General features: G+C 38.6%; 2 protein-coding genes across 8 annotated transcripts in view; both read left to right on the top strand.

The window, feature by feature from the left end:
* The window catches only part of LOC145503082 (sacsin-like), a 166242-nt gene that overhangs the window by 136041 nt on the left and 17755 nt on the right, over positions 1 to 12446 (top strand). For all 7 annotated transcript variants that reach the window (XM_081482515.1, XM_081482511.1, XM_081482514.1 and 4 more), the window contains exons 3-7: positions 7078 to 7178; positions 7764 to 7874; positions 8323 to 8470; positions 9373 to 10351; positions 10799 to 11379. In XM_081482515.1, coding sequence (XP_081338641.1) covers positions 7078 to 7178; positions 7764 to 7874; positions 8323 to 8470; positions 9373 to 10351; positions 10799 to 11379 — 1920 coding nt within the window. The remainder of the gene's footprint in view (positions 1 to 7077; positions 7179 to 7763; positions 7875 to 8322; positions 8471 to 9372; positions 10352 to 10798; positions 11380 to 12446) is intronic.
* LOC145503392 (uncharacterized) lies at positions 531 to 5180 on the top strand. The gene has a single exon (XM_081482851.1). It carries the CDS (start codon positions 1534 to 1536, stop codon positions 2482 to 2484), a length of 951 nt encoding a protein of 316 aa, XP_081338977.1. The 5' UTR covers positions 531 to 1533; the 3' UTR covers positions 2485 to 5180.

Raw genomic sequence — 12446 nt, forward strand, 5'->3', positions numbered from 1 at the left:
GTGACGGCTTTACTGCAGCTTTGGCAAAATCATATTCCGCTCTTTCTAGTCTTTCGTCGATTTCGTTATTGTTTATAATGCGCTGTTTTGCTTCGGTAATATTTGGGCGCTCGGGATGTTAAACTTGCTTGTTGACGTCATGATGATCCATTTGCCAACTCTAGATCTGTTTTGCACATTTATATTGCAAGGAAACATTGCTTTCAAATACTAATGTGAAGCGGGATGAAGCCAAATTTGATCCGAACTCTTAGCGAATAATTTAGCAATTTACCACGTAACAGCAAGCACCATCAGTACTCGCTTATAAAAAAAAAATTAAAGAAAGCCAAAATACTCAGAGCTAGTCCCAGAAAGAACTCTTACGCTACAAAGGTAGGTAAAAGAGGATAAAAGATAACTGTTTCTGTTTTATTGGTCATTGACTTTCCTCAGATTGGTGGCTCCTAAAGGAGCCGTTTTTTTAAAGTTCATCAAGAACTTTTAGTACTTGGTTGCTGCTCCATGTAATTCAACCACAGCTGGAAATTTCACCCATCGGCATACTATAAAATTTCAATGTTTTTACAGGGAGAAAATTTAATTATTGTAGTCTGACTCTGGAGTCAACTCTCATAGACTTGAGTCCACACACAGTTGCAGCCCTCTGAGAGTACCAGATATTTGTTCAGAAATTCCAAGGGATTGTTAAGAACATTTTGGTTTTGTGTTGGATCTTGACTTACTGATACAGTTGTTCAGAAATACTTCGGGCGTTCTCGAAAGCGAAGATTCCATATTATCCTAATTCTTCGGCGACTTACTCTACAAGGAGAATTATGCTTTCTGGCAACGTGGAACTAAATCCTGGCATGACTAATGGTAACAGCAATGATACATGTACAAGGACAAAAACAAAGCGAAAACAACGAAGCGTTAACATTGCACACCTGAATGTTCGCTCGCTGAAGAATAAAGAACACTTCATCCTAGTGAAGGACTTGGCGAAGAAACACAAATTAGATATCTTCACCATTTCAGAGTCCTGGTTAAACAACTCAGTCGCCGATTTACAAGTTGAATTCCCTGGTTTTTCCTTGTTCAGATTAGACCGAACCTGTAAGATCGGACGAGGTGTCTGTGTATTTGTAAACAACAGCTTAAAATGAGTAAGACTTGCCGACTTATCATACATATCGAGCACTGGACTACACCAGCTATGGTTGAAGGTACAAGTCAAGAACTTCAAGTCATTTATTGTCTGTGCAGCTTATCGTACTGATGATGTACCCATCACCTGCTTTGAGACCGATTTCAGCTTCACGCTTACATCAGCCATGTCATTCAATGTTCCAATTTTTATATTGGGCGACCTTGATTGCAATTTGCTCCGACACAACAAGCCTGAAACGAAGGCACTGCTGGACTTTTGCAATTTCTTTAACCTCACACAGGTAATCAACCAACCAACAAGAATAACTGAGCTCTCCACGAGTTTATTGGATGTGATACTAACTAACAGCAAAGATCTCACTCATCACGGAAACGAAAGTCATGCCTCACTCAATAAGTGACCACGATCTCATCATTGCGACACTACACCTGAAGAAACCTTGTCCCAAGCCTACTTACATTACCATGAGGAGTTTCAAGAACTATAACAAGGAAGTGTTTCTTGAGGATATTTCAAATGTCCCCTGGTCAGTCATCGACATTTTTGATGATGCTGAAGACAAGTTGAACGCATTTAATGCTCTGTTCAACCAAGTCCTCGACCAACACGCGCCTGTTAAAACTGTTAAAGTGAGAACCTGCCCCTGTCCATTTATTAATGATAACATTTGCGCGTTAATGAAAACCAGAGATCATTGGCATAAACTAGCAAGGCGAACAAACGATCCTGCCATTTGGTCGGGCTATAGGAATTTTAGACGCAAAGTAAAATGGGAATTGCGACTTGCCCAAAAAACTTTTGTAAAAGATCAGATTAGGCAAAATGCAAATGACACTAACACTATGTGGAAGACTATCCGATCATGTATACCAAAGAAATCAGCAAGCACAAAATGCTTTTGTAAAGATGACAAGACTATAGCAAACAAATTCAATCAATTCTTCACCTCAGTTGGGAAAACAACACTCGAGAAAATGAAATCACTTGCCGATGAATGCGGGTGCACTCCTTCACATGCATCGTTTGTTCCGATACAGTACCCTCTCTCGGAACAATTTACATTTGGCGATGTCGCGTATTGTGAAGTTGAAAGAGTTGTGAAGTCACTAGCTAACAACAAAGCACCTGGCACTGACAAAATACCATCCTGTGTCATAAAGGAATCTGCCCCTGTTATCATTCCATCGATAACCTCTATTATAAACAGTTCATTCAATTGTGTTTTCCCTAGTGTCTGGAAAATGGCTGAGGTATGTCCAATTCCAAAAGACGGTGATCACGAAGTAGCGAGTAATAATAGACCAATTTCACTTTTGCCTATTATTTCATAGGTGTGTGAAAAAATTGCACTTGATCAGCTCACATATTTGACTGAAAAACAAAGACTTGCATCTAATCAAAGCGGAAACAAGAAGTGGCATTCAACCGAAACTTCATTAATATCCTCTACAGACGCAATCTTACGAGCGATTGACCAAACTAAAGCTACAGCAGTAGTGTACCTAGACATGAGCAACGCCTTCGACAGTGTCAAGCACGAAATTTTAATAATGAAACTAAAGAACATTGGCCTCTCCTCATCTGCGTTAACATGGTTTTGTAGCTATCTGTCCCAAAGATCTCAGGTAGTTCGCATAAACTCAACGTTATCAGATGCCCTACCCATTACTTGTGGCGTCCCTCAAGGCAGCGTACACGGGGCTCTGCTGTTTAGTTTTATGTAAATGACCTTCCAGCAATCAGCGAAAGTTGTTCAACCAAATGCTATGCGGATGACACCAAACTTCTTTTGTCTTGCAAAGTTGGTGATGCTGACGAAGCAAAAGACACTATCCAAAAGGATTTACATCTAATTCGTAACTGGTGGTTTGATAATTGTCTTCTGCTCAACCCTGAAAAGACAAAGCTCATGATCTTTGGTAGCCGCCCGTTGATCTGTAGGCTATCTGATTTTAAGGTTTCGCTGCTCGGAGAGGAACTCTTGCCGTCAGAGTCCATTAAAGATCTTGGTGTAACATTCGACCCACTCTAGCGACAGTTTCATCCTGTATGAGTGAATTAGCCCAGATTAATCGAGCAAAGCACGCATTTAACTCCGGCCTATTAGTGACTATCATCAACGCGCTTGTTTTCAGTAGGTTGTACTATTGCTCTACTGTATGGTCCAGTACCACTGCTTGTAATGTGCAAAAACTTCAACTCGTTCAGAACTTTGCTGCTCGGATAATTAGTGGTACATATAAATTTGAGCATATAACTCCATCACTCAAGAATTTGAGGTGGCTTCCCGTAAAAAAGCAGCTTTACCTCCGAGACGCTGTTTTCACTTTTAAGTGCATGACGGGCTGTGCCCCGACCTATCTGACATCACAATTTGTCAAAAGGCAACAAATATCAAGCAGAACCACAAGAAACTCAGAACAACTGAATATTCCCCTGTGCAAAACCACTGCTGGTCAGAGATCTTTTTATTACAGAATAGTAAAACTATGGAATTCTTTAGACAAAGACTTAAAACTATGCGAGAGTCATGCAAATTTTAAGAAAACTCTGAAGACAAAGCTTCTCAGCGAGTTCTTAAATTAAATTTTCTTATTTCTTTCATTTTTCTTTTTGGTCACTTGGTAAAATAGACGTAGGTTGGGTACCTATGTTAAAATACTTTTTCTCTGTTTCACATCTGCTTTAAAACTATCTTAGGCCTACTGTATATTACAAGGTTTTTTTCCTACTTACCCCAATTTTATGTCTGTTTTATGGTTATTTTAAGGCTATTTTCTAGGTATTTAATTTTCAAAGTGTTTCACTCAAGCAATTTTTAATTACTGGTAATACTATGTTCTCATCAAGTTGCATAGATATTCAAGTTTTTTGAGGATGATTTCCAATCTGTACTGTGCACTCTTGAAAGGTTGTTTATGTATTTTGTTTTATTTCATTTGAGACATCACAAAATGTAGCATTTCACAACTACTTACATGAAATAAATTCAAAGTTTCATGTCAACCTCCATTATAGATATAAAGCTTTATGCTTCATTCTTTCCCATATCACTTGATGAAACAACTTCAAAGCTGTAAAAATCAATGAAGCTCTTCTGGTGACATGCTGTGAGTCCTTAAACCTGATAAAAATTAATGCATGTAATTATTAGAACTGAACAATTTGGACAAAGATCTTAACAAGCTGAGCAAGATCCTTGCCAACGTTCTTGTGGATCTTGCAAAATTCTTTATTAAGATCCTCAAAGAACCTGGTCAAGATTTTCAAGGGTCTTTAGGGAACTTCAAGGATCTTCAAAGATCTTCAAAGTTCTTGCAAAGATCTTAAAAGATCTTGCAAAAGTCTTCAAAGATCTTGAAAAGAACTGAAGATCTTTCAAAGATCTTTAAGGATCTTAATAAGAACTTTGAAGATCCTTTAAGATCCTTCAAGATCTTGGCAAGATCTTTGAAGATCTTGTAAAGATATTGCCAAGATCTTTGAAGATCTTGCTGATCTTGCAAAGATGACTTGTCAAGAACTTTGAAGATCCCTGAGGATCCTTAAGGATCCTTCAAGATCTTGGCAAGATCTTTGAAGATCCTGGCAAGAAAATTTAAGATACTTGAGGATCCTTAAAAATCTTTCCCAGGATCTTCAAAGATCTTGATGAAGATCCTCACAAAGGTCCTCATGAAGATCCTCACGGATCCTTGAAGATCCTTGAAAGATTTTCACCAGGGTATGCTATGCTTCCTTCTGCTATACCACTGTAATTACTATTCTATTATATTCTATGCTATGCTATGTTCTCAGCTCTGGTCAGACCAGCTCTTCTATGCTATGCTATGCTTTTTATATGCTGTACTGTTCTGTGCTGTTGTATTCTGTAGTGTTGTTCTTTTCTGTTGCTGTTTTGTTGCTGTCCAAATCTTCTATATGCTGTTTTCTCTTTTCTTTATGAAACTATTTTGTTCTATTCTATTTTATTCTACTTTATGCCCTAGCCTCTATTCTCTTTTATTCTATTCTATAGTATTCATAATCCCTGATTTTTTGCTATTCTCTGTTTTTCATAATTATTATTATTATTATTATTCTATTTTAGCCTACCTAATTCTATAGTAATTAGACTGTACTATTTTATTTTATGCTATGCTGTTCTATTGTATGGTTTTTTATGTTATACTATGCTATTCTGTTGTGTTGTGTTCTATTGATCTGCACTGCTTTTTTGTATTGTTCTTCTATTGTCTTTGCTACTTTTTTTCACAAATCTCTCCTGAACTATTCTATTCTATTCTATTCTATGCTTTGCTATGCTATTTGCTATCCTATTCTATGCTGTTCTATTCTATGCTCTTCTACACAATGCTATTCGTTGCTATTCTGTGGTATTATATGCCATGCCATGTTAACCTATGCTATACTATACTATTCTATCCTGATTTTCTATTCTTTTCTATTGTGTTTTATTCTATGCTATGCTATTTCATTCTATACTCTTCTATGCTATACTATTCCATTCTATGCTATTTTGTTGTGTTCAGTTAGTATATTTCTGTTCCATGTTGCAGGTTTGTCCTGTCCTAACCTCTTCTAGGCTGTTTTATCTCTTCTTTACTGAACTATTCTATTCCATTCTATTTTATTCTATTTTTTGCTATTCTTTGTTATTCTGGTCTATTATACCTAGCCTGTAGTAGTCTATGCTTTTTTAATCTATGGTTTTCTATGCTATACTATGCTGTTCCATTGTGTTGTGTTCTATTCAGTGTTCTGCTTTGCGTTTTTGTCCTGTGCCCTAGTCTTTTCTGTGTTGTCTTTTTCTTCTCTCCTGAACTGTGCTATTAGATATTATATGCTATATTATATGTTATGCTATATTATATGTTATGCTATGGTATGCATTGCTTTGCTATGTTATTAACAGCATAATGCTAGTCTATTCTATTTTATTCTTTGCTATGCTATGCTATGATCTATGCTATACATACATACATACATACATACATACATACATACATATATACTTTATTTAACCTCCAATTACTATTCTATTGTATGCTATTCTATGCTATTCTGTGCTATTGTATACTATGCTTTCCTGTGCTATCCTATACTATTCTGTTCTGTGTTGCTGTTTTGTCCTGTCCTAATATATCTTTTCTATGCTGTACATTTGCTCTTTTCTTTACTGAACTGTTCTGTTCTATTCTATTTTATTCTGCTCTATAGTATTCTATTTTATTTTTGGTATTCTTTGTTAGTCTATTTTATACTAGATATTCTATAGTAGTATGCTATTCTCTTCGTTTCTATGCTATGCTATGATCTATGCTATACTATACTATTCTATTCTATGCTATTCTGTGCCATTGTATGCTATGCTTTCCTATGCTATGCTATCCTATTCTGTTCTGTGTTGCTGTTTTGCCCTGTCCTAATATACCTTTTCGATAGTGTACATTTGCTCTTTTCTTTACTGAACCGTTCTGTTCTACATGTATTCTATTTTGTTCTATTGTAGAGTAGTCTATGCTATTGTCTACTTTTCTATGCTATTCCATTCTATGCTACTCTACTATACTATTCCATTCATTCTATTCTGTTCTGTGCTGTTATGCTATGGTATTCTATTATCTATTTTGTTGAGTTATGTTCTCTTATTGTTTTTGTTTTTGTTCTCTTTCTTACGGTATTCTTTTTTTTATGATGTGCCATGCTATTTTGTTCTCTTCTTTCCTGAATTCTGCTGTGCTATGCTATGCTATGCTATGCTATGCTATGCTATGCTATGCTATGCTATGCTATGCTGTGCCATGTTGTGCTATGGTAATTGCTATGCTATGCAGGGCTATGCTATTCTATTCAGTTATGCTTTGTTCTATTCTATTTCTATGTAGATGTAACATAACATCATATTTCTGTTTTTATCCTAGTGGACAATGATGATGAAGGGTTTGATTTGATTCAGCCATCACTCATTCAGCAGCTGAGAAGCATCTTAGATCAGTACCCAGATGATGGACAGATACTCAAGGTTAAATGATGATGATTTTTGAAATTTACTTGCTTTAGTTCAACAGCCAGTGACACATTAGCATATGACAGGCTAAGCTTAGAACCAATCCGAGCTAAGTACATATGAAACTGACTTGGACGCATTCGAGGAATAAGATCCTGTTTATTAAAGGTTTCCATCGGTTTTTGTCAGTTAACATCTGATAACAAAGCTTCATTGCTAAAACAGCAAGAGCGCAACATTCTTTACATTATTCCCTGGGTAACAAGTAGCAAGAAAACAGTCAGTCAGTTGGTCAATCCCTCCTGAAACTCATTTAGGAAGATCCCTATTTTGACAAAGTTACGCTTTTACTCCGATTGTATGATAACAGTTAATTGTGCTAATTGCAGCCTAACCTAGACCAGAATATCGGACCGATAACCAGCGATTAAGTTTATTATCCACGGGCTTGTCTTTTAAGCAGTTAAATCAGTGTTTCTTATTTCCGATGACCCTGTTTCAATCGCTGTTTTGGGCATGGATCTTACTCTTATCTAAAAGGATGTATTCGTTGAGAATCAATTAGGTCTGTAAAGTTGTATTTTTGTTTGCTGTTTTTAGGAGCTGATCCAAAACGCAGAAGATGCTGGTGCAAGTCATGTGAAATTCCTACACGACAAGCACAGCTATGGAACCGAAAAATTGCACAACGCAGACCTTGCTCAGTTTCAGGTGAATTTTGCTTAGACCGTGTAAAAAAAAATTACGAAATCCCCCAAAAATTGGGATCAAAATGGCTGAAATTGTCCGCTAAAACAATAGGCGGAAGCATAAAATACAGCGCCCCGTTGACTGGGTTTGCCGGGTGTTCCATACATTCCACAACTCGGGCGACTCCTAACGTGGTAGAGCCACTTGATCAGTTCAAAGTTGCAATAGATCTGCCTCGTTGAAATACCTCTATGACTGAGAATTAGGAGAAAAACTTCAGGTAACTTATATCTCGGTCTCCAAAACGGATGCATCCACATAAACTAGACAAACTACAACTCTGCTTGATCTGTTGGAACAAGAGTCAGGTTGTTCTTTCTTTTGTTGATACTGTGTATTATATGCCTTTGTCTATGTTGTAGTGTCTGAAGGTCCCTTTTTGTTTCTTGTATTTCAATTTTACTCTTAGGGCCCAGCACTTTACGCCTACAACAACGAAACGTTTACCAAAGAAGACTGGAGAGGTATCCGAATGCTGTGTAACAGTATCAAAGTTAAAGATCCCATGAAGGTGGGGCGGTTTGGCGTGGGTTTCAAGTCTGTTTTTCACGTTACAGGTAAGATGCCTTCTGACCTTTGCGAGCAATCATCAGTTACCCTACATGTGATGAAGTAGATACGAAAATTGTCTGGATAGTTACCTCTTAAACAACAGAGTGCAAGCGAAGAAATAAATCCGAAAATATGAAAATTATACTTTGAAGTGCGGATGAGACACTGAAGATGTGAGAGATCATCGCAGTTGTAAAAGCTTTCAAACCTCCTTTTCGTAACTTCTGTAGTACCGTTCACAGTATCGCGTATATCTCTCACGTCTTCAAAGTCCAAGTGACGTAATTACCTTTTGCCTCTTGACGAGCAACTCGTGCAAAAACCTAAAGAGCTTGGAACACATGGCTAACCTATTTAAATTGAATCCATTTAGCCGCTTATGTTTGGAAAACCTATCCACTTTATTTTGCAAGATAAAAGAAAATCACTGAGTAACAATCAATGCTATATGTTCTGCCTGAAACTATACAGTTACTATACGACAAGAAATGTCTTCTTTGCACGTCAAGTGATGACCCTACTTTATTCACCTGAAAAGGATCACAAACTATTCATCGTGACTTTGTTGATATTAAAGCAAACAACACCAAATGTCGTGACTTGTTCTTAAATTTATCTGGCAACAACCTGTTATTGTTCTTTCTGCACGCCAAAACAAAACTTGAAAACCAGCCTTAGATATGAAAGTGAAGCAATTACTTGTGTCAGGTACGAGCCAGCTTAACTGAAAAAGATAATCTCTTATGGTGGAACGTTTGCACTTAAAGGTTGCAGACGTCGTCTCTGTGCAGACTGGTGTTACGAAATAGAGTACTTTCTCATGAACGTATTCACCGTTTACACTGGCGATGACAACAGTGACATTTTCGTCAGCTAATCGCATTTGATTCACCTCTTTTTACCTCAGATCTACCGAGCATCTTGAGTGGCTCACAGATCGGTATAATTGATCCGCACGAGAAGTTCTTTGCCGACAACAGGAACCGACGAACAGGGTACAGTTGGCCAATGAAAAAAGCCCGTGACGTAATGAATACTATACCAGACCAATTCAGCCCTTACAAAGGGGTATTTGACTGCTCAGAGGATGTTTTCTCCAGGGGCTTCTACAAAGGCACACTGTTCCGCTTCCCACTGCGCACCAAGCCGTCTGAGTTATCGCAGACACTGTACTCTGCAGAGAAGGTGCAGACGTTGTTTGAGGGTTTCATTTCAGATGCCCACTTGGTTCTTCTTTTCCTGCAACATCTCGAGTCCATTGAACTTTACGTACGTGATGAGTCAGACGCTGAACCCCAAACAACGTTTCAGGTTCGGATTGCAGAAGAAAGTCTTCAGTTGGCACGGGAAAAGAGGCAGGAGTTTCACCACAAGATCAGCGACGGAAAGCTTATGGCTGATCCTGTTACGGCGACGTACCCAATAACGATTGAGACGGTGTATTTCTCTCAAGGGTTAGAGGCCAGCACCCAACAGCATTCTTTTCTTGTGACAAACTACTTTTGTGGCGAGGAAGTATCATCGGAGTTTAAAGCTCTGGCTACAGATGAAAGTCTAAGCTATCTACCCTTAGTTGGCGTTGCCATGGCAATTTCACAACGCTCTGCGCAACACACGGGTCACGTGTTTTGTTGCCTACCATTACCAGTTCAGAAAACCAGCTTGACAGGTTTGCCAGTGCACGTAAATGGTTTCTTTGCTTTGAGCCAGAACAGACGGTACATCAAGTCTCCAAATGCAGAGCAGGATGATCAACAGCTGACTGACAAGTCCCTGTTATGGAACAGATGTCTGTTAACCGAAGCAATTCCCAAGGCATATGCAACGATGATAATGGATGCCATTAACGAAAGGAGCTTCAACGTGGAAACAGATGATATTTACAAGTAAGATTAAAACACTTCCAATTAAATGCTCGTGTTATTTTGCAGACATGCTTAATGTTCACACACTATGTTGGCTTTCGATGAGGACCCCTTGAAAGCTGAACGGTTAACAAAGCCAGCCCTTATGGTTAGCAATGTGCTAACTAAGGTTATTTTCTCATTCCATTTCTCATTCCAAGATAATCATGTTTGAATTGTGTGTGTATATGATATGAAATGATACGAAAGTCTGATACCTCACTTCAAATGAACAGTCAGCGGAGAAAATTCTGACTCAGCAATCCATGACGAGCCGTCATCTAAAAACCATTTGTTCGATAACGTTTCTCTAGCACTATTGTACCCGGCTATTTATCGTGACAATGAATTTACAGTTTGCCACCCCTTGTTTACTTACATGGTTTTGGTTTCTTCTGGTATTATCATTGATATTTTGTTTCTTCTTAGGGCATGGCCTAATGTCGACATTCTCGATCAGAAATGGAAGAAAATTCAGGATCCCTTGTTTGAGGCACTTTGCAGTGAGAAGATCATTTACACCCGAGCTGGAGGAGGCAGGTGGCTGAAAGTGGAAGAGGCTGTCTTTGATAAACTTGATGACAACGAGCTCAAGGAGTTGCTTTCGCGGGTTTTGCTCCACGCCAATGAAAATGTTGCCTCCATGCCTTACCACGTGTTAAAGACCGTTGGCTTGTACGCAGAGGTCCGAAAAGAAATTGACCCCCCATTTGTTCGAAATGTCCTGAAAGAAAACCCTTTTTGCTACAGGAACCTCAGGCGAACGGAGAAATTGAAACTCCTGAAGTTTGTCCTGAGCTGTGAAGGCAACAGATTCACAGAACTGATCGGACTGGAGTTATTACCCATCGCCGGTGGATGCTTCACGTCCTTCGCAAATTCTGATGAGGCTATATATATCGCGTCGCCAGAGCATCCGCAAGAATTACTTCCTGGACTACACCATCGCTTTTTGGATCAGGAAATTGACGTAAACCTTTTCAGAAGTCTAGAAGTAGTTGCCAAGAAAGGTATGGAAGTTACACTTTAACTGATTCTTTTTCAAAGAGCACTAGTTTGGTCCAATACAGAACTCATTGTTTACAAGTGAAGTAGCGTTTGCATTTACCGTATAATTTGACAACTTGAACATGGAAAAAACCCCATTGCTCCCCCCACCCCGTTACTGAGATCTAAAGATTCTTTAGGATCTAGTTGTGCGTGTCAGGTAGATTACGGGGTGCTTCAAAAGTTCGTTCCGATTTAAATTGTTAATTTTTTGATCAAATCAATTGTTTGTTAGAACTTCGTCAATAAATTGAGGTAGAGAATTTATCGAGATAGCTGGCAATAGCAATTTTAGTCGTCCACTGGATGCCTTTGTTTCGATTTTCGTGCGAAATGTGCACCCAAGCGTTTTCCCGCCATTTTTTCACGCCCCTTGTGTATGTTGTTCCTTTCCCGAATTTGTTGTTATTCTCTAAGTTTTTTCCTGAACTTTCTGCTTTCTCTGTCACGAAAATGAAGTCAGACATTGTTTATGCTAGAGCTCAAGCAGCCATATTACGATCATCTGGTCATTCAGTCAAAGAAATCGCTAAATTTTTTAACAAGACGGAACGTTGGGTGAACAAGTGATCGAAAAGAGAGTCGTTCAAAGACAAACCAAGAAACGGACTACCGTCTCTTTTGACCAATTGTGCTCGAAAATCAATCGAGAAAGAGAAGCACAAACGGAAACAATTCAGCAAGGAAGCTTGCCAAGTATCTTCAGCAGAAAAGTATCTAAGTTTCGAGCATAACGGTGTGGAGATACATGACTAGGAAAGGATGGAGGGCTTTCAAGCGAAAGAAAATACTCTTGTTGAGCGAAAAGCAAAGGAAAGCCCGTTTGAGATTCGCCAAGAAATACGCGAACCTGACAGCGGAAGATTAGGACAATTTTTTATTTACACATGAGTGTCCTAAATATCTTTTCCAGTAGCCTAATCCAAAAACCGATATCGTATGGGGCTCGCAGGAATGCGATGTTCCTCCAACTTTCCAAGTGAAGCAAAGTGCGCAGGTGATGTGGGGTGGCATGAAGGGTCGTGGGCTT

The sequence above is a fragment of the Orbicella franksi genome, chromosome 11 (assembly GCF_964199315.1).
Source record: "Orbicella franksi chromosome 11, jaOrbFran1.1, whole genome shotgun sequence".
In the NCBI taxonomy this organism is placed as follows: Eukaryota; Metazoa; Cnidaria; class Anthozoa; order Scleractinia; family Merulinidae; genus Orbicella; species Orbicella franksi.